Source organism: Nyctereutes procyonoides, unplaced genomic scaffold, assembly GCF_905146905.1.
Source record: "Nyctereutes procyonoides isolate TBG_1078 unplaced genomic scaffold, NYPRO_anot_genome, whole genome shotgun sequence".
Lineage (NCBI taxonomy): Eukaryota > Metazoa > Chordata > Mammalia > Carnivora > Canidae > Nyctereutes > Nyctereutes procyonoides.
This window is the reverse complement of record NW_026575123.1, coordinates 99,793-127,751: the sequence shown is the minus strand read 5'-3', so window position 1 is coordinate 127,751 and position 27,959 is coordinate 99,793. Positions and strand designations below refer to the sequence as shown.

At 40.8% G+C, this 27,959-nt stretch overlaps 2 protein-coding genes across 3 annotated transcripts in view; one reads left to right on the top strand and one right to left on the bottom strand.

The window, feature by feature from the left end:
* The window catches only part of RIMKLB (ribosomal modification protein rimK like family member B), a 153,449-nt gene that overhangs the window by 103,132 nt on the left and 22,358 nt on the right, over window positions 1-27,959 (bottom strand). The gene's annotated exons all lie outside the window — the stretch shown is intronic.
* On the top strand, window positions 63-14,094 carry MFAP5 (microfibril associated protein 5). 2 transcript variants are annotated; one of them, XM_055336771.1, is made up of 10 exons: window positions 63-254; window positions 808-867; window positions 1,835-1,870; window positions 5,161-5,205; window positions 5,526-5,558; window positions 6,170-6,205; window positions 8,085-8,114; window positions 9,014-9,101; window positions 9,685-9,758; window positions 11,639-14,094. In XM_055336771.1, exons 2-10 carry the CDS (start codon window positions 810-812, stop codon window positions 11,749-11,751), a joined length of 513 nt encoding a protein of 170 aa, XP_055192746.1. In that variant the 5' UTR covers window positions 63-254; window positions 808-809; the 3' UTR covers window positions 11,752-14,094. The 2 variants fall into 2 exon arrangements, with proteins under 2 accessions (XP_055192746.1, XP_055192747.1); XM_055336772.1 differs by lacking the exon at window positions 6,170-6,205 and having other exon boundaries at window positions 64-254.

The following is a 27,959-nucleotide window of genomic DNA, read 5'->3' as shown; positions in this document are numbered from 1 at the left end:
CTCATTCCAGTCTCATCACACTCCTCTAGCCTGGTGCGCTCTCTCTCTCTCTCTCTGTCTTGCGTGCGCTCTCTCTCTCTCTCTCCCTCGCTCTCCCTCATCTCATTGTTTCAGAGTAGGCCAAATTTGAAGTCCTTCCCAGGGAGTGGCTCTGTTCATCTTATTCTCCAGCCAAAGTAGAAACAGCGTGAGAAGGAGAGAGCCGCATTCGGCAGCCAACGGACTCGGTGAAAAGAGCAGAGGAGAAATACACAGTGAGTTGTTTGATTGTATAAAACCCTAAACAGACAGAGGGTGTGTTGGGTGGGTTGGGTGTGTGTGTGTGTGTGTGTGTGTGTGTGTGTGTGTGTGTGTGTTAAACTGAAAGGCCAGAGTGGGGCAATAGGGAATGACAATGACTGAGAATTGAGCGAATATCCCAGCTATCCATGGAATTCAAGAGACAAGACACTGAGGTAAGCAGATGATATTAAGAAGCCACAGATATTGAAAAGGACTATAAGACACTGGGGGTTGAAAGCGGCCACAGGACACGAGCAAAGATACCAGTTAGAATATAAAGTTTCCTCTGACTTGGCAGAAAAAAGGAGTGAGAATGAGAATAACGGTGAGTGGGCAAAGAAGATAATTTGAAGGAAAATAAATGTTCAGTGAAAGAAAGGAGAGAAAGGCCTGGAGTCAGAGGGGGGACCAGGGAAAGCCCTGGGCAGACAAAGAGACAGGGGCCCTACAGGTACCCTTGCCTGGACCTCAATGCTGATGTGTCTGCGAGCATTACAGCCTCTACTCTCCCAACACTCCCACTAGACATGTTGCTCACGGGACCCAAGGTGCTGCTGTATCTCACCGTGCTCATCATCCCCTCTGGTGAGTCCCTACCTTGAATCTTTTCTCCCTGCAATGCCAGCTCCTCGGTGTGTGTGGATGTGTGTGTTAGAGGGCAGGATAGAGGGATGGTGAAGGAGACTGGCAGCAGAGGTGCTTGCTACTGAGTTCTAGAATCGCCATTAAAGCAAAGGACAGATTTGGTTATGAGAAGCAGGGGCTGAGATGAAATCAGAGATGACCTCAGACTTGGGAGGACATATCCTGAGTTCTGAGTAGAAGATCCACACGAAGGCCTATTAACCAAAAGAGGGTCACACACAATGAAAGATACAAGTAAACAGAGGAGCAAGAAGCTGATACGCAATGGCATGATATGGAGATAACTAATAAACTGGGCCAAATTCAATACATGAAGGGACACAGTGGAGGAATATATGCTCCCACCTAACCCATACTAGCTCCAGCATATACACAAACGTATTCACAGGCACACATGAAAACATGTGCCAGGCTGTAAGCTAAGAAAAGCCATCACAGGTTTCACAGAATGGAGCTAGGAGATTGGCCACAGAAAGTGAATTTTCGGACCGCAGAGAAATCCTGCTTTATTTTCTCATTTTGCTAGATACACACTGTAAGAAAATCATTTTGTGCTTTGTTCAGTAGTGTAGCTAATAAGATGGCTGTGGGGATACTACAGGACACAGTAGAGAGGCTGCTGGCCCCGGGTGCTGAACAAGATCCCACTCCTTCTGCTAGGAAAGGGGGTAACAGGGCGTCTGGAGTCAGGGCTTGGCAAAGCATGGCTTTCTTCTCAGGAACTTATTTTTCTTGAGTACTTCCATGTCATTAATGGTCTGAGTGATGTTGTATTGAACCATATAGAAATACAGTGCAGAAAAATCGAGTACAATCAGTTTCTCATCATTTTCTGGTTCATCTAATAAAAACCATATGGGGTGGGGAGCTGGAGTCATTTAACCCTTTTCTCTGTCCTTTGGTACAGAGTGGACACCACTAGGAGTCAGTGGTCAACGAGGAGGTAGGTAAATTCTTGGATCTGGGCTCTTCTGTGTTTTCAAAAAATATTTAAGTAATCTCTACCCCCAGTGTGAGGCTTGAACTCAAGACCCTGTGAATCAAGAGTCGTACGCTCTTCTGACAAGATAGCCAGGCACCCTATCTGCTGGGATTATCAGGATAGTATAGATGAATGTTCAGAGTTAAAGAATGTATAATATAACAGAGGGACACAGTGCCAATGTGTGGAAAATAGGCTCTAATTCACCAGTTTCCACAATCCTATTATCCAGTTCATAAAACTTTACCTCTTTTAAAACTGAAATACCTTGCCGAAAACGTCCACTATGCCCATCTGTTTTTCCCACTCTCCTATACAGCTCTTATCTCACTCAGAAAGCGCCACTAATCCTAACAGCATTTTCTTCTCCATATAACAATGGAGAAGCTAACATGCAGGCAGAAAAAGAAGTCATCTCAGTGCTACAGTGAAATTCTGGCACTAATGGACCAAACCCAAATGTTTTGGCTTCCTTCGGTTCAATGACAGAAACTCCAATAAACATCTCCACTCTGCCTCCAGACATTCAATATAATTACAACTTATCTCCTACTTTTCCCGACCCTTGAGAGCAGTATATAAGCCATTAAAGGGCCATAAAATCAAATTAGCAGATCACAATGGGTATTTTTAATGAATTAGTATACACTAAAATAAAAATGGAGTACATTACTAGTACATTCCAAGAGTAAAAGATTACCTTATTATACTTGCTTCAATTTTCTATGTGTGCATTGGGACACAATATCATTTCTTTCTTTGTATCCTGGTACAGAAAATATAGAAAAAACTCTTTTTTTTTTCCTGCTGTGGGTAAAGGGATCCAAATCCCTAAGTTTCTGAACCTATATCAGCATTCAGCATTAGCAAAAAAATTCTGAATTCATTTCTCTGGGCTGGTTAAGGTCAGGTCCTTGTCTACATATTTGTGATGCTTTCCTAGCAGGAATATATGATTTCTGAAATGTCTGCTTAAGATTTCTTTTCAGAGAACATTCATGAATTCTAGATAAGGATTTACACAGTGGTAGCTCATGGAAAAGGTAGGTAATCTGAGGAATATACCGAAATAGAGTACTTTATTCAGAAATTCTGAGGTGACAGCAAGGAATCACTCTTAATCCCTCTGCTCTCCCACTGGTTCACTTCCATTTCTGTGAGTGGCCCGCCTGGAATGTAGCTAGAGAGGAAGGGAACTGGTGGGACCAGGCTACACCCTGAGAGGCTCCACTCCCCTCTTATGGTTTTCAGAATGACTAGGGTTAATGGGGTTTTTTTTATATGTCCTGGGGGATTAGAACAGACTTGGATTTCTTTTACCAAAATTTGTTTTGAAATATGAAAACTAATGCTGAGTGTTAAATATAAAAAGGCTCTTTGGTCAAATCTCATGACTTTCTACCTGAATTTTTTTTTAGATTTTATTTATTTATTCATGAGAGACACAGAGAGAGAGAGGCAGAGACACAGGCAGAGGGAGAAGCAGGGTCCATGCAAGGAGCCTGATGTGGGACTTGATCCTGGGACTCCAGGAGCAGACCCTGGGCCGAAGGCAGGCACTAAACCGCCTAGCCACCCAGGGACCCCCTTCTACCTGAATTTTTAAAAAAGAGGATGATGTAAGTAGTAAGCCAGGGAAATTGCTTCACAATGTTTTATTTGTGTTTTGCTTCTGCCACAATGATCAATAGCTCTGGCGTGCTTTCTAAAAATGCTATTCTCTCCAGACTAAACATGGCATTTAGACACCAGTTTAAGAAAAAAAGTCAAAAGCAGAAAGAATTTGCTGACCCCTGGTGGGCAAACTAGATTATGATGATAAGTTGTGTGCAATAAAGGATAATTGAAGATGGAATACTTATTAAATATTTAGATGTGAACACTGCTTTGTCATTTTGCTTTTTTTTTTTTAAAGATTTATTTATGTATTTATTTATTCATTCAGAGAGAGAGAGAGGCGGAGACACAGGCAGAGGGAGAAGCAGGCCCCATGCAGGAAGCCTGATGCAGGACTTGAACCCAGGTCTCCAGGATCACACCCCAGGCTGTAGGCGGCACTAAACCACTAGGCCAGCAGGGCTGCCCTATCATTTTGCTTCTTAAGGTTGAGACAATTTGTTTCAGGTAGTGCTATTATTTATAGTTTCAGATACATTTTTCTAGTGTATCATAATAGATTCTACCTTAAGACCTGAACCTTTTTTTTTTTCTCCTCCTGCCTTTATTTTCCAATGAACTGCAAGGTATTCTCTACAAGTATCCCCTCCCTCCTCCTCACCTCACTTCTCACTAAGCACCAGAAAATAATCAACATCAGGCACCTGTGTGGCTCAGTGGTTGAGCATCTATCTGCCTTCAGCTCTGGTAGTGATCCCAGGGTCCTGGGATCAGGTCCCACATCGGGATCCCCACAGGGATCCTGCTTCTCTCTCTGCCAGTCTCTGTGTCTGTGTCTCTCATGAATAAATTTTTTTTTATCTTAAAAAAAAATAATCAACATCATTTTTGGTGAATATGCTTGTATGTAAGTATATAGGCAAAGTGATATCCAATTATTTCAAAATTGTAATTATCAAAATCAGGGTCTTTGGGAAAAACAATTTTCACTTAAAATAAGTATTACAAAGAGGTCATCAATCCACTGTACTTATCACAGCTCTATGACCCTGGGTAAATTATTTACTTAGCCGGTGCTCAATTTTATCATCTGTACAGATTTAAATAGTGCCTGCCACATAGTAAACTCAAATTAGCGACATACATTATTATTTTGTAGGACAATTAAATATGTTATTCTTCTCTTCCTAAACCAAAGTCTGACTAGGAAAGTGGATGCCTGTGGAGGATTATCTGATGGGCATGTGAGAGACAAAGGGAAAAGGACATTCTAGGCTAGGACCGCATAGGTATATTCATGGAAGTGGGAAATCGATATTTGTTTGGGTTGTGGGATACTTGCTGTGGGCTGGCAGCTGTGCTAGCCACTTACTGGGAGTGCAAGAATGGGAGGCACTAAATGTAAAAAAATGTTTTCCTGGGGTGCCTGGGTGGCTCAGTCGGTTAAGCATATGCCTTTGGCTCAGGTCCTGAGCCCAAGGTCCTATATTTCAGCCCCATGTTGGACTCCCTGCTCAGTAGGGAGTCTGTTCTCTCTCTCCCTGCTTATCTTTTCTCTCTCCCCTTCTCTCAAATGAACAAATCAAATCGTTAAAAAAATAATAAAATGTTTTCTGATTTGTTTTTTCATTCAGATGATGTGACTCCAGTGACACCAGAAACATTTACAGAGGATCCAAGTAAGCTACCCTTTTTATTTCTGTGCTTTTGTACCGGGAATAGAAGGATTGAGGGTGATGTCCAACAAAGATAAACAAGGAGTAGAACAGAAATTAGTGGGCGCTCTGAGCTCATGCAGACCCTAGTATCTGTCATAGATGCCTCTGATGCTGTGAATGTGCCCAGCCTTTTCTCTCCTATTTCCTTCTGTGGAAGTCCCTTAAAGTACATCCTTTCACTTCAATCTTTCTTGCCTCCTTTTAGATCATCCCTTTATCCTGCTTCCCTTTACAACTTTTCCTGCCTATGTTTTTTTATTACCTATGTTGTATCTTTGCAGATCTGGTGAATGAGCCCTCTACAGACGAAACAGGTAAATTTTATTACCGTTCTTTTACAATGGCATGATTCTTGGTGATATTCACAATATTCATTCCAGCTTTTAATTAATCCTGTGCTTTTATCTCTGAGAAAGGGATAGAGGGATTGGGGGTGTTTTGTTCAGTGACAGTGGGATAAAAGGAAACAGGGTCCCCCAGTCCTCTAAATAGATGAAACAAAGTGGATGCATAACTAAAATAAGGCATGCATAATAAAGTATAATGTCAGTAGGCCAAATAGTACCAAAAAAATTTCATAATTTCTTCAATTAACTCTATTTCCTTGGATGTAATACACAAATCCAGCCATAGCCTTGACTTTGCCTGATACCTCCATCCTCCCATTTTCTAAATCATTTTTTTGGGTGGGGGCAGGGAAGAGCAGAGAGAGAATCCTAGGCAGACTCCATGCTCAGGCCCAGTGCAAAGCCCCATGCTGGGATTTCTCTTAAGATCTTGAGATCAGGACCTGAGCCAAAACCAAGAGTCAGACGCTTAACCAACTGAGCCACCCAGGCACCCTTCCATTCTCCCTTTTTATCCTCTGCCTTCTCCCTTGCCAACTCAAAGCCCTCCTCACACCTGCTGTTTTGTGCCTTTTCAGTTCTGGCCGATATCGAGCCTTCCACAGATGACCTGGGTGAGTTCAGATGTGGGATCCCAGGGCCACTGGGGCCGTTCTGGGCTTTCCCCAGAACCCATTATGGAAGGCAGTTACAGCTGGTGAAGGATCCTAACTAGATAGGACTACAGTTTATGTAGCACATTCTTCCAATAGTTCAATTTAAATTAATGACATTTTTGATTCCTTAACAAGCAGAGACTGTGCTGGGTGTTTGATATACAAAATACCAACATGTGATCTTTCCCTCAAAGATCCCAAGACCGGATGGGTAAAGGCAAGACAAATATATAAACAGATCAATATTTGGGAAGATAAAGGGAACTTTCTAGAAGAAATGGTTAAATCAATTCTTGAAAGAAGTATTGGAGGCGGCCAGGCAGTCAAAGAGGGAACAGTATGTTCAAAGATGTCAACACAAAATAGAGCTTTGGCACATTGAAGAAACGAGGTTTATTAAATGATTAAGGCAAAATCTACAAGAAACAGTGGTAGGATGTGAGAAAAGGAGACAAAAACTAGATGATTTTGAAGAAATAGTTACTGAAAACCTACTATTAAATGCCAGGAATATGAAGCCGATTTATTTTACTAGATATTTGTTGTGTAATACACAAGGTAAAGAAACATAACTTTATTCAGTTTCACAAAATGCCATGATCGGGATAAGCAAAAGAAGCTGTGGAAGCTCTAGAAAGAGTCCTTGAGAATATTCAGGGCTGGGGGTCAGAACAGGCTTCTGTGGAGGGGACATTGACTAAGTTGCTTCTTGAAAGACAAAAAACAGTGAATTGAGTAAACAGGCAGAAGAGCTTCTGGGTAAAGAAAACACTGTGCCCAAAGGCTTAGGATGAAAATAAAAAAGCATCAGAGACTAGTTTAGACAAAGAAAGATTCCCATCAGATTTTTGAACTGGAAATTCAGCCAAAATGCTATTGCACTAGTTCCAGTAAAAGATGGTGGCCTGAACTAAGGTAGAGATAGAGAGAATTAAGTGTGAGTTGTGTGAGAGGACTGTTGAGATGATATCTAGTGTTCTGTTGGGTACATGGTGGTACCATTCACCGAAGAATGGTTTTAATTGGTGAAGGGAAAGATCAGACAGTTTAAGATACGTTGGATTTGAAGGATCTCTGAAAAATCCACAAACTCTTCCATAAAATGGCAGGTGGCTTCATAGGTCTGGAGCTTAGAAGAGATTGGGGCTGGAAGTTTGAGACTTCTCAGCATGTAAGCCTGCAATTGAAACCAGGGGATAGATGAGATCACCTACTACACTTTGTATAGTATCCTATCAGCAACTCTTCCAATGGCATTATGACATAACTCCCATGGTTAGTGTATTCCCAAAACTCATCTTGATCCTTAACTTATTATTCATTCTACAAACTAGGTCCCTATTTAGCTTGACCATAGGTTAGGTTTGGCTATGGCTGTGACCTTTGCTATTCTTTGCTAATTAACTTTTATCTAAGATCCCATGATGATGTATCTGATTTACAGAGAGGTGATTTTCTTTTATGAAAATGAGCTTCTACAGGTTAACATTCATTTCTCTCCTTAGCTGTAGGAGGATGCCCTTCTGGGCATATGGCTACTTGCCTTGTGTCCCTACTAAATTTGTTTTTTGTCAACACGCAACCGTGCAGTTTTCAATTCTAGAAGAGAAAGGAGAAAAAGGCAATATCAAATTTCCCATTCTAACTTATAAATCTCTACAATTTTGTGGGTCAAAACAGCCCATTATGGGTTTTTAGATGTTGCTAAAAGCATTACCAACTCACTTGTTTTTTATTTATGGTTGCCCCGTATGGGTCCCAAGTGAGGCAACATGACAGTTACAGAAGTAATGAATTCTAGAACTAGTAATAACTCAATGAAATTTCTGCCTTCCAGCTTCACCCAATGATAAAAATACCACAACAGGTATGATTATCTTTTGCATGTCTTTTTCTTCAGCTTTCTTCTTGGGGATTCATATACCTTCTTATTCTTTGGAGGGTACTTGGTATACCTTCCAGCTTGCTTCCAATTATTTTTTTTTAAGATTTTATTTATTTATTCATGAGAGACATACAGAGAGAGGCAGAGACACAGGTAGAGGGAGAAGCAAGCTCCATGCGGGGAGCCCAACGTGGGACTCGATCCTGGGTCTCCAGGATCACACCCTGGGCTGAAGGCAGCACTAAACCGCTGAGCCACCTGGGCTGCCCAGCTTCCAATTCTCTGTTAAAGAATATTTTTAGTACCCTCCTTTTTTTTATGAGCTCCTATCCTCAAACTCATGGGAGAAAATATGGAAGCACTGTTGGACAGTCTGGTAACAGTCCTCTTCTTAAACTACCTATGGACTTTCTGTGATGGTTAGTGAGTCAGGAAGTGACTGCAAGGACTCAATATTACTCTAGTTGTCATGGCCAAAGTTGCATTCTCTATTGTACTGATGATTCTGATGTGCATCTAAAATTGGAAACTACTGAAACGGAAACTATGACCCACTTAAGAATTCTTATTCTATAGAATGGGGTAAGCAGCAGCATTTCAATTTTGTATTTCATACTGCCACCTGGATAAACCTAGAAAGACTTTCCTAGAAGAACTCTTTAGAGATTATTTTACCTACTTCTGCTTCCAAGTAGGAAAGCACCTAAATTTTATTTTAGCCAATTTCCTCCTGTTCTGCTTTTGTGAACGAGGAGGGCATTCTCCAACTTACAAAGATCCTGTGTAGAGAATACTTATATTTTTTTCCCCATTCTATCTATCTTCTTCCATCTCTTGAATCCTTTGTTTATGCCTCTGTTTTCTATGTTGGACTTCTTCAGATTGCCGGGATGAAAAATTTGCTTGCACGAGACTCTACTCTGTGCACCGGCCAGTCAAGCAATGCATTCATCAGCTATGTTTCACAAGGTAAAAGAATCCCAGGAGATGCAGATTCTTCTATAGTGTTTTCGTGTCAGTAACTATTTAAAGAGCACTCACTATGGAATTTCAATCTTTGGTGGCACAGAAGTTTTTAAGGTGACCCTCCTTGCTATTCCTGCTGGTGCCAGATAGAACCTAGAGCTTAAATTGAGGTATATGGAGGACAGACTGATCAATAAGACTAGATGCTAGTAGGCAAGTGAGGAGAGGGCTGAGAAAAAGACAGTCATGAGAGAAATACTGGTACAGTGAATCTATTACCTCACTGAAAAAGGCCAAAGTAAAAGATCCAACTCTAAAGGTAAAAACTAGCAAGGAGCATTAAACTTGACTCTAGGTGGAGTGGGTAAGTTTCACTAAGAAGAAGGATTAATTCCAGTCTATCCCCTTTACTCCTCTGGGAGAGAAAAAAAAGCAATCCAAAATAATTAAGGAAATCCAGAAGAGGAGAACAGATAGGGGAAAGTGGAGAATACGGAAGTTGAGGAGGCACGCTCAGCCTAGGCTAGTTCTCCATCAATGCTTTTTTCTATCTCCTTCCTTAACCATGTTACTGGGACGATGGCAGTTTACGACGTATGTATATCATCAACAATGAGATCTGCTCCCGTCTTGTCTGTAAAGAACACGAAGTTATGAAAGGTAAGATGATGTCTGGGTTTTAGTGGGGAGGGGCAGTTATGAGAGAGGTGAATAGACATGATCGTGAGGGACCCAAGGTCTGGCTTCCAAGGAGGGCTTTAGGCCTCATCAGTCCCTGCTCCACCAAGTTATGCTAAATGACCAATTTTTTTTTTTTTTAAGATTTTATTTGAGAGACAGGGAGAGCATAAGTGTGGGGAATAACAGAGAGGAGAGAGAGAAGCAGGCTCCCCGCTGAGCAGAGAGCCTGATGGGATGCAGGGCTTGATCCCAGGACCCTGAGATCATGACCTGAGCTGAAGGCAGATGCTCAACTGACTGAGCCACCCAGGTGCCCTGCTAAATAACCATTTTTAAAAAATATTTTATTTATTCATGAGAGACACAGAGAGAGGCAGAGACATAGGCTGAGGGAAAAGCAGGCTCCCTACAGGGTGCCTGATATGGGACTTGATCCCAGTACCCAGGGATCGTGACCTGAACCAAAGGCAGATGCTCAATCACTGAGCCACCCAGATGCTCTTAAATGAGCAATCTAAGTAAAGAAGTATGCTTAACACAACCCTAAGAAAAGTACAGTTGGATATCTTTCCAGCTTGATTGCAATCCCCGACCTGTCCTATACATAGAGCTTTCTGAAGCTCTTGCTGCTTTGAAGATCATTCACTGAGGCTCTAGGTGAAAAGCCAAGTCAGGGGCACCTGGCTAGCTCAGTCTGGGGAGCATGTAGCCCTTGATCTTGGGGTTATAAATTTAAGCCACAGGTTGGGTATAGAGATTACTTAAAAAATAGTAATAATAACTCCACTAATTCGGATATTGATGAGATAGGTCCTATAAGTAAAACAAACAAATAAACCCCAGCCTGGGGCACCTGCGTGGCTCAGTGCTTGAGCGTCTGTCTGCCTTTAGCTCAGGGATCCTGGGATCAAGTCCCACATGAGGCTCCCTGCAGGGAGCCTGCTTCTCTCTCTGCCTATGTCTTTGCCTCTCTCTGTGTGTCTCTCATGAATAAATAAATAAAATCTTTAAAAAGAAAGACTGGACTTTTAGAAGCTGGCAACATTTTAAACAGTCTACCAATTCCAGGAACCATTTACATGACTTATTGTGAAATTTTAGAAGTAAAAGAGGGTAGAAAAACTTTATAAGAACGATTACAAGGGTACAAACCATGTGGTTATAAACCGTGCATTGTGGAAACAAAGATACTTCTCACCTTCCCCACGGCCAGCCCCAAACGATAAGTGCGGTTGGTGAAGGCACCACAGACACAGCCCCTTCTGACTCAGCAGCCTATCTTGCACTGAGCTCCTGAGTAAGAGCTGTAGTTAACTTCGCAGAAGGAAACTTGCTGCTTGCCCCCATCAACCTTGCACAAGCCACCTGCAAGGGAAGCACCTTGAGATTGAAGATGAGTATTTGGGACTCTAGGCACTTTCAAGTGTCTCAGGGGACTTGCTAAAGTTAGCTATTTGCACAGTAAACACTTAAATATACAAGGAATAATTGAATTTCATTTTTTTTGAGATTTAATAAATCCATGATTGTAAGAATTGGGAGCGAGGTATACAGAGGAACCTAAAATTGACTGGCCACCTGTGCTAGGTACTTTGCATACATTATTTGAATTTAATATCCACAAGTACACCATCGAGGCAGGTATTGCATGCCTATACTTGGAAGGGATAGTGAGGTTGAGAAAAGTTAAACTTTCTAGTAAGTAATAAATAACCAGGAAGCTGCAGATCTGGGGTTCTAGCTCAGATCTATTTCTCTTTGATCTTTCACTACAGCACCCTATGGTCTTCTCTTTCTCATAAAAGAGGACCCCTTATCTTTTTGCATTCCCATTCCATTATGCTCTGTCTCTCTTCTAGACGAACTTTGCCGTCAGATGGCTGGTTTACCCCCAAGGCGACTCCGTCGCTCCAACTACTTCCGACTTCCTCCCTGTGAAAGTGTGAATTTGCAGAGACCCAGTGGTCTGTGATCGTCAAGCAGAAAGAAGAATGTGTGGGAGGGAGGAAGAAAACGCTCTAACAAGAAGGAACTCCTTGTCCAACCATTGTCAGCTAACCCATAGACATTAGTATTTCTTAAACCAATCCCTTTGCAGTACCTAGCTTTTGCCCCCACTCCCTGATTTTTCACCCAGACTGATAACATAAGGTCTATATTATTGCATGGTTTCACCGCTTCTCAATATCATAGACATAGTAGATTAATGATAACCATGTGGCTTATATACAAACATTCTACATAGAATTTCAAAGAAAAATAAACTTTAGGTTAATATTTACTATTGAATCTGTCTGAAATAGATCTTAGGGTGGAAGAACCTATTGCTGTCTATTTAACTAGTCATAGAACTCCATTTATTTAAGAAGAGTTTCCTAGATTAACTCCCCACTCATTTACATAGTCCTCATTACTCTTATTTTAACTATTTTCCTGGGATTTGCCTGGCAGGTCTTCTTTGAGAAGAGTCATGGTAATTTCTGTAGTCTTAGAGAATTCTCTGGAACCAAGTTATACAATCCTACTGGCAATATATAAAGACCCAAGATGACATCTGCTAGGTTCGGAGGCCAAGGATAAAGGAGAAGAGTAGACCAATTATGGAACTTGGACTAGTGGTCTCCTATTCACTTTTTCATGCAGTTGTACAACAAGTAGAGGTGCAAAGTCCCATTTACCTACTCACTTTTGGTCATATGGAGGTTGGCCCACCCTCACAAGTTAGACAATTTAATGTGAAATCATAGCATTGGTCTGAGGTTCCTTGATTTGTTGCTACTTCTTTCATCCTCATCAATAACCTGGATCTGTAGAGATCACCATGCAAATGGGCTCTGGAAGAGCCTGATTTTTTTTTTTTTAAATGTAAAACTGATTTCTTTTCGTTATTGAAAATACATCTACAAAGTAATGCTTCTCAGTCCACACTGGGTACATGTATATGTAGAGCCTGTGATGGGCTGGCGAGAGGATCATCCAAGAGGACTTGCTTTCCATAAGAAATGGTTAGTATTAAAAAAAAGATCACACTGTGTAACAGAATTAATTAGACGTGATTAATTTTTGCTCTACTGGTGTCATGAGATGACAGCCACGGATATTAACTTTTGTAGTGTATTTCCCAAATACAGCCTCAGCATTAAACGGTTACTTTACCACAGCCTAATGTTAACTTTTTTGTACACATGTAACGCTCATGATCTATATAGAAAATATCTCTGTGTATTGGAGAGTGTATGTCTAGATTTTCAATCTGTTAGCATAATTAAGTCCATTCTTCATCATTTTCGGTCAGAAACTCAAGCACAGCTGGTACTGACAGCTCCCATTCCATGTCTTTGAGTGAATACTCCTTAGGGGGTAAAAAAATTAATCTCTAAATCTGGGAGCTGCCTCGCCTGAAACTAATGCCCCTGCTGGTTTTCTCTTGGAACCACACTGACAAGCCTGGAAGAGCCTGATTTGGGGCTTAAACAGGCAGACCAAATTTACCTAATAGTTTATAAAAAAAGTGTTAAAGAAAGACAATATTCAGACAACTACATTCTTATCCTGGCTCTAGCAATAATCGGGTAAACCAAGAAACAAGTAAACTAGGTTTAATTTCCCATCTTTACACAACAAAGTTAATTTTATGTTGGTTCTACAGTTTCTTTCCATTCTGTGATTCTCAAGGTTTAAATGCATCATTCATATTTCCTGAAGCCTAGAGGCAGTCTAATTCACAACCACCTCATCTGCTTTATAACGGGAGAAATATCCTCTATGAAGACAGCAGTCTACAACATAATAGACAAAATTCCCGTTATAAGTGACCAGTTACATACTACACAGATCCTTCTATCTGAATAACTTAGTAACATTCCAAAAAAGCCTGTGGAATTTAATTAGGAAGTCAGGGAATTCGAGGCAAGTTACAAAAAAAAAATTCCACTCTACTTGGTAGGGTTGAAAGAATTCAACTATATTAATGTGCATCAGACTCTTGCTATTAAGAAACAATTTAGTTTAATGGGATTTGTACAACTGATTAAAGAGAAATGCTAGGAAAAGACCCAAAGTATGTAAGCTCTGCTCCACATCCTCTAAAAGTATTTCTGTATAGATCTATCTATTAAGTGAATATTATACCCACTGTAAAGAAATCTCATAGGCACAGAATTTCCAAGAATCATTTAAGAATCTCACCATGAACATGACCCTCCTACCGTATATTGAATGAAGTGGCATTCCCACCACAAAGCACTTCAATTCCCAGTATTGTGTATACTTCAAATTAAATGTTTTAAAATAAATTTTTCTTCATTCCTTTTCAGGAGAGTGGTCTTTGATCTGTTTCTTTGTTCTCTTATATGTCTAGAAAGATCAAAATTTATGCTTTTTTCATTTAAAGAATTTTTTTAAAAAAATTTTTTAAAGATATTATTTGAGAGACAGCTGGGTAGCTCAGTGGCTAAGCATCTGCCTTTGGCTCAGGGTGTGATCCTGGAGTCCTGGGATTGAGTCCTGCATCGGGCTCCCTGCGTGGAGCCTGCTTCTCTCTCTGCCCGTGTCTCTGTGTGTGTGTCTCATGAATAAATAAATAACATCTTTAAAAAAAAGATATTATTTGAGGAGAGAGTATATGAGTGGGTAGTGGGTCCAGAGGGAGAGGGACAAGTAGACTCCATCCTAAGCGCAGAGCCTGATCCCATGACCCTGAGATCATGGCCTGAGTGAAATCAAGAGTCTAACACTCAATGACTAAGCCACCCAGGTGTCCATATGCATTTTTTTTTAAAGGATTTATTCTAGGGAGAGTGAGCACATGTAGTAGGGAGGAGCAGAAGGAGAGAATATCTCAAGATGATTCTGTACTGACTGTGGAGCCTGACTTGGGGCTCAATCTCACAACTCTGAGATCGTGACCTTAGCCAAAACCAAGAGTCAGAGACTTAACCAACTGTGCCCCCCAGGTGCACCCCCACCTTAATTTACAGTTTTATCCCACTTTGCAAATAGAGCACCAGTAGTGCTCTATTCCACTATTCTCTATTATATCCTTCCTCACTCCACACCTTTGCCATTGGTTCTCCAACACATCAAATCTACTCTCCTCCAGAAAATTCAATTCAGAGAATTATTTTTCTTTTTGCCCCCTTCAGTCCCAACAGTCTTCCTAGGTAAAGCTTCATGCTTTATTCTCACTTCTCTTCTGCATGATCATATTTCAGTGTTTTCCTAGTTCTCCTTGTTCTTATATTTTCTACCTTTTTAACTCTTGGTATGTAAACCAACATTTCTAACTTGCTGCCCATTCTTTCTTTCCTTATGCTTAGAGATTCTTATTTTCTGCCACAACTTTCTCATAAAGACAGTCCCAGATTAGTTTCAGGATATTGTATTGGTCCTGTTTTTTTTTTAAAGATTTTATTTATTCATAAGAGACACACAGAGAGAGGCAGAGACATAGGCAGAGGCAGAAGCAGGCTCCCCACAGGCAACCCAATGCGAGACTCAAACCCAGGACCCTGGGATCACGACCTGAGCCAAAGGCAGTTGCTCAACCACTGAGCCACCCAGGTGCCTGGTCCTGGTTTTTTTTTTGTTTGTTTGTTTTTGTTTTTTGTTTTGTTTTTGTTTTTTAAGAGAAGGAGAGAGAATGCAGAGGGAGGAGGAGAAGGAGAGAACCGTAAGTGGACTCCCCCCCCCCCCCCCGGTATAGAGCAGAATAGGGGACCTCACAGGGGTGGGGGGCAACAGCGGGGTTCCAATTCACAACCTGAGCTGAAACCAAGAGTCAATCGCTCAACCAACTGGGCCAGCCAGAAGCCAAGGTCCTGTTCTTTCCCTCTGTTCTCTTGTCCACTGGCAGAATTTCATTTACCTCCTTGTTTTTCATCTTTGCCCCATTTCTGATGTTCTAGTTTTCATTCCTTGTTCCTCCCATGAAAAGCTTTGAAAATTTTTTACTCTTTTAGGCATTAATACTATCCCTTTCCTGGTGAGCACAACTGATATCGCTCTTCAGCAAGGAATTTATTAATAAATATCTATATATATAGAGATTTTATTTATTCATGAGAGACACAGAGAGAGAGGCAGCGACACAGGCAGAGGGAGAAGCAGGCTCCATGCAGGGAGCCCAATGTGGGACTTGATCCTGAATCCCAGGATCATGCCCTGAGACGAAGGCAGATGCTCAACCAACCATTGAGCCACTCAGGTGTCCCAAGGCATTTATATTTTGATGAAAAATATTTGGAAACATATCAGTGCATTTTTAGCCTTGGAATTAAAGGATTTGGTGAAAGTATCTTTAGGAGAGTATCTTTTTGAGATTGAATGTCTTCCTGGTACTTTCTTTTTCAAAGATTTTACTTATTTATTCATGAAAAGATAGAGTGAAAGGCAGAGACATAGGCAGAGGGAGAAGCAGGCTCCTCACAGGGAGCCCGATTCAGGACTTGATCCTGGAACCCCGAGATCATACCTTGAGCCAAAGACAGACGCTCAAACTCTGAGCCACCCAGGCGTCCCCCTGGTATTTTGAAAGATGGCACCTTCATCTGCCCACCTGTGAGGTTATCTCTTGTTTCCTCCTCCACAATTGAACTGCTCCTGCTCTGAGCCTAATGTTTTCCACACTTCATGCTTAGGAAAATTCTCCTTGAATGGGAAATTCACGTGTGCACTATACTCTAAATATAGTTCGGTGCACACTTTCTCTTAAGTATTCTTTTGACTCACAGGCAGATGGTGCAAACCCCAGCTGGTCTCCCCACTTTTGGGCCTTACTTTTGATGACATCAATCAGTGGATGTTGCTAGCCGCAAGCCCCTCCCTCCTCTGCCTCAGGGTGTTTGTGTCAAACCAAATGTGTTACACAGGTCAGAGGTGCAAACAACTTACGTGCAGCCTCTTGGGTTACCCTGCCTTCAGTACCGAAGCAGCTGTAACCCAGTGAAGAAAGAAATCTGAGAAGAAACTCCCAGACCCCAGACAAGGGGAGTTAGCAGATGGGAGAGAATGACAGGTTGGCATCAAGGCAGGGGACCAGAATGTTGGAAGACGGCAATTCACAGACTTGATGGGAAAAGGGAATTTGGAAAGTGTGGCAAAGAGGTCCCGAGAGACCTGGAACTTTACAGGGTAGAATGGAAAGACCTCAAGAGCACAGCAGAAAGAAGTCAGGACTGTCCTTACAATTTTGTCAACGCGGGGAGGCAGATTTGGTTAAAAATACAACATTCCAATAAACATTGAAATCCTGTATCATTTAGCATTTTCACTAACCAAACTTCAGGGAAAGTGACTTGTAGAGGTTGTGTGTGGTAGAGAAAGGAACATGTGGCCACAGTTTCTTTTTCTTTTCTTTTTTTCTAAAAACCAGTCAAGCAGAGCCAGAAGCAGCGGTCAGACAACAACTTCTGGGCAGAACCAAAGATGGAAAAAGCAAATGCTATTTATATAAATAGAGGTGCAGAGCCCATAGCTTCCTGTTGACAAATTGAGCTTTATTTCACCTCAAACCTTCATTTTTTTTTTTTAAATAGCTGATGAAGGTGTTTTTGTGTGTCTGTGTGTGTGTGTGTGTGTGTGTGTGTGTTTTAAATTTCAATTTGTCCAATCACTTTCAGGAAGGTTCTGGTTTTTTCTTGACTAAACCAGGGGGTCCTTTTCTCTATCTCTGCTAATTTTTTTTTCTCTCCCTTTTCCTTTCTTTTGCGGATTTACCTACCATATGTGTAGCTTTATGGAGTATATTGTTAAATTTAGATGATAATCCATGAGGATTGAATTCAGGATGATCTCTTAAATTTGTGTGAGATTCACCTCCTCCCTTAATCTGGAAAAAAAAAGGAACAGATGAACTCTGAGCAAATTTAAAGAAACAGTTTAATAGAAAATAACCCAAATGATCCGTAAGGGATTGATTGATGGGCATTGAAGTTTCAAATATGTCATTATACACTGTGTCCTAATACGTTGTTCTGTCCCTAAAGGTCAAATGCAAAGAGTTACAATAAAGGACAATGAGGACTGCACAGAAAAAGTTTTCTTCCATTTGTATAAAATTACATCCATATATCTATCCATCCATTCCAAAAGGGATGAGATTTGGGGAGGAAGGGAAACCAATTTTTTTAAAGATTTTATTTATTAAAAAAAAAGATTTTATTTATTTTAGTAATCTCTATACCCAACACAGGGCTCAGACTCACAGCCCTGAGATCAAGAGTAGCATGCTCCACTGACTGAGGCAGCCAGGCGCCCCAACAAAGTATTATTAATATAAATAAGTTTATGAAAATGTGTAATGTTAACCTCAAAATCAATGTGTTGAAAACAAAAATTACTTCGAAAATGTTCATATAAAATCATGAATGACAGCTCCTCAACTGATTACTCAGAGAAACTAGTTTGCTGGAAGGTAATCATTAACTCGGTAATGTTAAACTATGCTCTTATGTTGCCAATATCTCACAGGAAGTGGGATAGAAAGATCTGGCAGTGTGATAAGTGATAAAGTACAATATTTCATAAATTATAGATTGAATGTGTAAGTACAATTCATAAGAATTACAGGATGTTGTAATGACATAGGGCAGGAATAATTTCTCTTGACTCATAGCAACTAAAAAATATCTATGCATGGGGCACCTACACTCAAATCAACATGGTTCTAGGTATAATAAAATATATATTTAGGGACACCTGGGTGGCTCAGTGGTTGACTGTCTGCTTTTGGCTCAGGTCATGACCCAGGGTCCTGGGATCAGGTCCCACATCAGGTTACCCGCAGGGATCCTGCTTCTCCCTCTGCCTATGTCTCTGCCTCTCTCTCTGTGTCTCAAGAATAAATAAGTAAAATCTTTAAGAAAAAACAAAAAATATACTTATATCATCCTGTTCAATTTAACATAAAGGAATCTGTGTTTGTTTCAGGGCCAGTCCTGACATAGCACTCAGTAGTTGTATGTTTCTGCTCAACTGTAGATTTATGGGAATACATCTACCTCAGAATTCTTAGTTCTGAGAATTAACAAGATCATGTATTCAAAAGGGTTAGCACTTGTAATATTACATATTTAATAAAATAAGATTTTTTTCTACCTAAAATGGATTGATTTCTCCCTAACTATTCTTTTTTTTTAAGTTTTTTTTAAATTTTTTTATTTATGATAGTTACAGAGAGAGAGAGAGAGAGAGAGAGAGAGAGGCAGAGACACAGGCAGAGGGAGAAGCAGGCTCCATGCACCAGGAGCCTGATGTGGGATTCGATCCCGGGTCCCCAGGATCGTGCCCTGGGCCAAAGGCAGGCGCCAAACCGCTGCGCCACCCAGGCGTCCCATCTCCCTAACTATTCTTGAGTAGGTTGGCTCTTCCTTCTCTTGTTACAAAATGAGGTAACCCTCGCTGGTTAGCCACTGAGCAGACAGGTGTGAAAACCTGCAAAAGGTGTACAATATCACTAATACTAGTTTCTCTCTAATTCAAGTTTTCTAATTTAAAAATTTTTTTCAACATCTAAAATCTTTTTTTTTTTTTTTTTCCCAACATCTAAAATCTTAATGAGAGAGCAGGATCCAGGGTGAGTTTTTACAGGCCCTGGCAGACGTCCTCCACCCCTGGCATGCTCGGCCCTTAGAGAGCACTTAGGGTCTGGTTGGCTATTCCCATTTCTGCAAGACCTTGCCCAAATGCTCATACACCTCTTGGCCCATTGGAGAATGGGAGTGCAGGTCACAATGGCACCACATCCCTTGGGGAACCCTGGGGCCAGCTGGTCTAAGGTACTGATCGGGTCTCTGTCCTTGAGCCTGTGGCTCTGGGTGTGCCAGTGCAAACAGATAGTTTGGCATGTAGGGGACATACAACATCATCTGATACTGTCCCTACAACACAGCTGTTTTGTCATCTGGGCCAGGAAACTTCATCTTCCAATGGTCCGAGAAAGGAACCGAGGTGGCTGGCTGGTGTGATTCAAACATTTTTGGCACAACTTGGTTGAAAGGTATAATTGGCTCATCTGGCCAGAAATCTGTTCAGCCTCCCTAGCCTTCGGTAGATGCCCCAGCTCTTGGAGTCCTGGCACTCAGCTTGTGGTGGATGGTGATTCACATGATGCCACCTCCTACTCCAACTAACCCAGACTACATTTCACTTAAAATTGTTTTTATCAGGTTGTTTTTTGTATTTTAGGAACCTCATATTTCATTCTGAGGACAATCCACAAGGTGAGCAGTTTAAGGGGATCATTGCTTCTATTTTGGGGACAGAGAATAAGGTTTTGAGAAGTGAAGAAATACTGCTGACTTCATAAAATGTAGCACAGTGGAAAGAAGGCTGAACCCATGAATTCTAAAACTTAATGTTCCTTCCATTGCAAAAGGAAGATTTGGAGACAAAAGTATTTATTTGTTTGTTTATTTATTTTTAAAGATTTTATTTATTTATTCATGAGAGACACAGAGAGAGAGAGAGGCACAGACACAGGCAGAGGGAGAAGCAGGCCCCGTGCAGGGAGCCTAGCGGGGGACTCGATCCTGGGACTCCAGGATCATGCCCTGGGCTGAAGGCAGGTGCTAAACCACTGAGCCACCCAGGGATCCCGGAGACAAAAGTATTTAAAAGTCAGAAGTATTTGAGTTGCTAAAGGTTTGTAAGAGAGTTTAGACTTTTCAAAAATTGGTACAAAAAATACAGTATACTTAAATATAAAAATTAGATTTTTTAAAAAAGATTTTATTTATTCATGAGTCACAGAGAGAGAGAGGTAGAGACATAGGCAGAGGGAAAAGCAGTCTCCCCATGGGGAGCCTGATGTGGGACTTGATCCCAGGACCCCGGGATCACAACCTGAGCGGAAGTCAGATGCTCAACTGCTGAGCCACCCAGGCGTCCCTCAAAATTAGACTCTTTAGATAACCAAATTTACTAGTCCACTCCTGATGGAAAAACAGCAATTTTTTCCACATGATTAGCATATTGTCAAGGGCTAGTTTCAGACATCACCATTGCCAAAGATATGTATACAATTGTTTCTGCTAGAGGTCACTAATTTTACAGGACAGACTGAAGGTTTTATTAATTTTGGAGACTAGGACTGGATGATACAATACTACTTATTTGTTTCCTTAATTATCACAGGGTGCCCAATGCTTTTTTTACCCTGTGAGGAATGTGATGTGTACTCCCTTATTAAAATTAAGGTGGAAAGCAGGTGTTGGCTTGCTTTCACATGCTGCCAATAGACTACCCAGGAACTAGGCTACTCGGAAATTTTTTGCACACAGCCAATGGTCGAGAGCAATGAATCTGGCCAGAAGAAATAACATGGGAAGTGCCAAAGACATTCAGATTTTTTCCTCTCCTCAGAAGGATAAAGAGAATCTATGTGTTTGTTGACTAGTCAGTCTTTTAATTATTATTTCTTTGATTCTTTCAGGAAATATAGCAAGTGATTCAGAACACAAACAGAAGCTAGACTACCTGGGTGCAAAGCCTAATTCCACCATTGTGATCCTAACCTTTCTGTGCCTCAGAAGAACTCAATGATACCAAATGCCTATGGCCATTGTAAGATTAAGTGAATTAGATGATTAGAAGAGGACCTGATCAGCAGCAACATTTGACTACCCATGCCTGGCACAGTGCTGGGAATACAAAGTCAAGTAAGACATGGTGTCTTTCCCTCAATGAGATTAGAGTAACTTCTTTGTTACTCAACCTGTTTCTGCTTTGAATAGCACCTTTGGTATTCTACAATGGCATACGTTTTCTTGTTTTCAGGTTTAATTTTTGATTAGAGATAAAGCAATGCTTTAATTTATACTAAAAGTATTGTGTTTCCTCCTGTTAAGAAACAAAGAGGCCCTTCATTTTGTACAGCCGCACCCACAGCCTTCAGTTCCCCATTAGCACCTGCTCCCCGAGTGTTGGTCAAGTGAATTTGTCATTTATATCTCAGTTCATCCCTCCCATTCCCATTACTATCCTCTCCTTTGTCCCAGGGTGTATATCACCTTTGCTTCCCTTACTCTAGACTCTCTTCCATGTATACATACTAATGACTAACATCATGCATAATGAGAATAGCCCTGTCATCATCTCCTCCTTTTTATGGCTGTTTATTCAGAAGTCTCTGAATTAATCAAGAATTTATGAGATTCACATAACATAAAACTATCTTAAAGTGTACAATTTAGCAACATTTAGTATGCAAATTGTACATATCTTCCAAAACATCCAAAACTTTTTAAGTTTACTTATTTAAGTAAACCCAATATGGGCCTCCATCTCATGACCCCAAGATCAAGAGTTGCACATTCTTCTGACTGAGCCAACCAGGTGTGCCTCTATTTCCAAAGCTTTTTCATCACCCCAAAGAAAAACTCCATATCCATTATGCAATTACTCTCAATTCCTCCTCCCTCTAGTCCCTGGGAAGCCACCACTCTGCTTTCTGCCTCTCAGGATTCACCTATACTGAATATTTCATATAAATGGAATCATATACACTGTGACCTATTGTATCTGCCATAACCCTGCTTGTTAAGATTATCTGTAGCCTGGGTGGCTCAGTCAGTTAAGTATCTATCTCTTGGTTTTAGCTAGGGTCATAAGCCCCATATCAGGCTCAGAGCTCAGCAGAGTCTATTCATCCCTCTCCCTCACCTCTGCTCCACTCCTCCCCCTGCTTGCATGTGTACATACTCACATATTCTCTCTTTCTCAAATAAATAAAATATTTTTAAAAAGATTGCCTGTATGGGGCATAAGCAACTAATTACAGAGCATATCCAAAATAACTGTCCCAATAGGGAGAACTTTGACTTTACTTCTTTCAATCTGTAGCCATACCTCCTCTATGGAACCTGTGGATGGAGGTCTAAAGTAACCAGAATGTGTGGGAGCCAGGACCATGCTGAATGAATTAATGAAAATGCTGAGTGTACTAGTCATGTTTTTTTCTAGTATTAGCGATGTAGTTAGCTCTTCCAGTTCCCCTCTGGTAAAGTGAAGAGATCTTTGTTGGTACTTTTAGCCACATGTTGATTGAGTGGAGGAGGAGGAAAGATGTGAGTGTCATGGGGGAAGAGGAAACCAGGTAACACAATTTGGAGCTACTGATATCAAGCAGTTCTTTCTCAAATCTCATCAAGAATACTGAATATAATAGGGATGACTGGGTGGCTCAGTGGTTGAGTGTCTGCCTTTGGCTTGAGGCATGATCCTGGGGTCCTGGGATAGAGTCCCACATCTAATTCCCTGCAGGGAGCCTGCTTCTCCCTCTGCCTATGTTTCTATCTCTGTGTGTCTCTCATGGATGATTTTTTTTTTTTTAAAGAACACAATATAATAAAACCAAGAGGGTTGTGATTTAATTAGTGACAGAACAATTATTGAGAAGAAAGGCAATGATCAGCACAGACTCTATAAAAACAGAGGAAGAATTTGCAAATATGGTGCCAGGACTTCCTTAGAGCAGAAGGTGATTTTATTTCAAGTGTCCCAGACTAGTTAAAAGAGAAATAGGAAAATGGCAATTCTATGGGTAACATACTGTTTATCATATGTCATACTTTCTTTAGGACTGTCCCTTATCCACTTTAGAGATATTTTGTCATGATTGCAATTATCCTTCCTTATATTATATCACTGAGCAAACAAATAACATGGAATTTGGTCTTTGGAATGCACCTACCCACAAAAAGAGAAAAGATCTCCATGTTATTTGGAGCATCTCTAATTTTCCCTGGCATTCCAAATGGCTAAAAAGCAATGAAGCAAACACACACCAATTTTTCAAAACTCTGAAGTCATACAAACACAAAATTTTAGAGTGAGGTCATCCAAACAGAATTTTAGAATTGGGAGAAAATGGAGCTCCTCTCAGCCAATATTTTTCAAATTTAGGTCCAACCAGACCACCTGCTTTGGAATGAAAGGCTGCTTGTCAGGAAGGCAGAGAACCTGGGCTGCATTCCAGACTTACTGAATAAACTCTTTAGGGATTAAATACTGGAATCTGCAATGTTATACACTCACTCACACTGAAGTGTGAGAACCACAAAACTCCTCACTCATACTTTGTTACTAATCAGAAAACCATGTTCTCCCATAACGTGCTGACGATCACAATTGATATTTTGAAAGATCTGGCCTTCTAAATATATCCATTCTATAATATTTTATAAAACCAGGTGTTCTTTATAGATTATCTGCCATGCACTAGGCAACAGGAGGAGTCCCTTGCTTACATTATATTTAAGAATCCTGCAAGATAATAGTTTCAAATCTGAGCTTCAGTGCTCATGCCTGAAAGTTGGGATAATAGTTTCTATCTCCTATACTAAAGTAAAATATATGTAACATGCTTGGCACAAAACCTGACCTAAAGTATGTGCACAATAAAGGTTAGCTGTTTTTACTATTTTTGTTCACATTTTACATGTGGGGAAACTGAAACACATTCAGACACTTTGCTAGGAAGTGGTGGAGACAATTCAACTCTTAATGTACTTAATTTCAAAACCTAACTTTTCCCACTACCCTATACTATTTTTCATTATGTGCATGATCAATGAAGCTTCTTCCGTGACTTTTCCCATCAAAAATAACTTTTTCTTCAGCCCTTTGCCCAGCACTAGGCTTTTGATGAATACTTGTTTTTTTGGTTCTCTCAACCTCAATGAGACCTGGGCAGCTGCACAGCAGAAGGTGAGTGAGTAATTCCTGTAAATGTTTAAAGATCTGTCCCTCAGTTTCTTGATACCCCAGAGAAATTCAGTAATGTGTCTGGTACTCAACTGAGAAAAACAAAAATCAGGAAATGCAGAAGTTGAAGCACTCCAAAACCCACACTTTACCCACAAGGATCCCTTTTTTGGGCTTTTTCAAAAACAAGAAAGTATCATATTGAACAATCTACCTGGTGTCCAAAAATAGTGGCCTGGGGAGTCATTATCTGAGCATCTTGGCTCACAGACCCAGGAATGTGTGCCCTGGAGGATTCCCAGGGGGCCTTTTGGCCTCCTGTGCTGGCCAGAATGAAACTTCACCTCTGGCTTCCCATGGTGAAGATCAGTGGTGGTGAAGTCCAGATGTCCAAACCTTCACCCAGTCAGAGGCATAATTTCCAAATCTTGTTGTTTTTGTCAAAAATAAACTCACCAGGTTGTCCTGTGGTTTTTCAAGAGAAGTTGGTGAGGAGAGAGGGTAATTAGTAAGGAAAGTTTTAAAAATAGCAAAATGAAACCCTGCAGAATTGTCTTTTTAACTGCACCAGCTCCAAATGCCAATGAAAAATGCTATGGTACTTAGAAGAGATGTCATTTTCCTTCCTTTAAAAGAAAGGGAAGCAGGAATACAGCTTTCTGAGAAAAAAAAATTATTTTCTTATGCTGGACAAGTCATGCCTCTATAGTAGCTTTTGATTTACAGCCATTATGCAAGGTATATAATTCTCCACTTTGTTCAAAAGCTTTCCTTAAAAGGGCACTTGGGTGGCTTCCTGGTTGAGCATCTGCCTTTGGCTTGGGTCGTGATCCCGAGGTCCTGGGATCGAGTCCCACATCTGGCTCCCTGATCCGTGGGGAGCCTGCTTCTCCCTCTGTCTGTGTCTCTGCTTCTCTGTGTCTCCCATGAATAAATAAAATCTTTTTTAAAAATATTTATTTATTTATTCATGAGAGACAGAGAGGCAAAGACACAGCAGGCTCCATGTAGGAGGCCCAATATGGGACTCGATCCAGGAGCCCAGGATCACACCCTGAGCCAAAGGGAGATGCTCAACTACTGAGCCACCCTGGTGATCCCAATAAATAAAATCTTAAAAAAATATATCCAAAAGCATTCCTTAAGAAGATTACATGAAATATATAACATCTCAATTTTACCTGTGATCATTATTTTGTTGTGAGCCATCATTCATACCAAACTAAGCTACTCATTGTTGCTAAAATAGATGAAATACATCAAAATAGTCCCTGCTTTTTGCTCATGGAGCTTCTGTTACCTGGAGAGAGGATGTAAAGTTTTTTTTCAGGCGTATTCCACAAATTCCAAGTATCTCACTTTCAGGTTCACACACAGTAGGTGTCTGAGCTCACTTTCTACAGCTAAGTGGGGGATGTATGTCCTGTGACTAGAATTATACAAGAGGTTAGGAGACCACTGTTTGGGATGCTTTAGGATTCATGCTTCCTGGGATCCCTGGGTGGCGCTGCGGTTTGGCGCCTGCCTTTGGCCCAGGGCGCGATCCTGGAGACCCGGGATCGAATCCCACATCGGGCTCCCGGTGCATGGAACCTGTTTCTCCCTCTGCCTGTGTCTCTGCCTCTCTCTCTGTGTGACTATCATAAAAAAAAAAAAAAAAGGATTCATGCTTCCTATGGAGAATTAGAGAACCATTGTTCCTCAAAATCTCCCCCCCATTCAAACATCCTATAAAAGAGCAAATAAATGCTGAGCATCTGAGGATCCAATCCCAAACAACCCACATTAGGCTGAAATTTCCCTGGGATCTGTTTAATTCTTAATATTTACATGATGTTATATTAGCTGTCACACTTGTGTGCCTGCCAGATGTGGGCTTATTCTACATACATACAAGGGAGAATAATCATCTCTGAAATCCTCCATGTTTTAAGAACTTTTACATTTTACCTATTGGGGAAAAGCTATAAATATAAGAAAAACAAATGTGCATATTATATTCTACTTCAAATAATCCTTGCTTTTTTATTAAACGTAATCCAAGGTGGCGAGGATTCTTTCATACACTAGCACTAATATGGACCTGCTTTTCCATTGTATTTGCAGCATGAGCCAAGTAGAGCCAGTCTGCTGTGAAGTTAACATCAACAGATGGGGACACCTGGGTGGCTCAGTTGGTTGGGTGTCTGCCTTCGGCTCGGGTCATGATCCAGGGTCATGGGATTAAGTCCTGAATCTGGTTCCTTGCTCAGCGGGGAGCCTGCTTCTCCCTCTGCCTGCCTCTCCTCTGCTTGTGCTCCTTCTCTCTTTGACAAATAAAACATTTTTTTAAATCTTTAAAAAAATATGGCCAAGGGGATCCCTGGGTGGTGCAGCAGTTTAGCGCCTGCCTTTGGCCCAGGGCGTGATCCTGGAGACCCGGGATCGAATCCCACATCGGGCTCCCGGTACATGGAGCCTGCTTCTCCCTTTGCCTGTGTCTCTGCCTCTCTCTCTCTCTCTCTGTGTGACTATCATAAATAAATAAAAATTAAAAAAAAAGAAAGAAAGAAAGAAAGAGCAGTCTCATTTAAAAAAAAATATGGCCAAGATGAATCTTCCACAAAATAATTTCAATTTTTTCAGTATTTAGTATTGAGAGATATTAAAGCATTAATGGTAATACATTTCTCATTTAATACAAACTGAGGATGTTTTTCCAGTTGTTCTTTAATGCTGGCAACTTAGTAAGTTTTGACAGTTGTTTAAATATGTAATATTAAGGAACACCTGGGTGGCTCAGTGGTTAGCATCTGCCTTTGGTTCAGGGTAAGATCCCCTTCTGGGGATCAAGTCCCACATTGGGCTCCCTGTGAGGAGCCTGCTTCCTCCCTCTATGTCTCTGCCTTTCTCTCTGTGTATCTCATGAATAAATAAATAAAATAAATAATATTAAGCTTCAGTTTAAAAAACTAAAGCTGGTAAACTAGGTCTTTGTCATTTGCTTAAAAAAAGCACAAAGTATGTTTGGTACATTCTTTCCACTTAGGAAAAAATAAGTAAATACATAAAATAAAAATGCTATTTCCCCCTAATCTTTGGAAACCTTTTGTGTTCTAGGATAGCATGACATATTTATCCTACAGTTTTGATCTGCTCCCTAATATCCTGTCATGCACTCATATTTAGGAATATCTCCAAATATGCATGTCATTTCGAGAAGCATAAGGCTAGATATACACTAAGATTCCTCCAACTCTGAGATACTATGATTCTATAATTTTTATTTTTTTTAAGATTATTTATTTATTTGAAAGAGAGAGACAGAGACAGAGAGTGTGGGGAGGAGCAGAAGGAGAGGGACAAGGGGGGGGGGAGTGGGATTCCATGACCACCCACAATGGACTGAGCCACCCAGGCATCCCTGATTCTGTAATTTCAGATTTGTCTTTCATTGACATTTAATTCTTTCATATTGTCATCTCATTATCTTTTTTT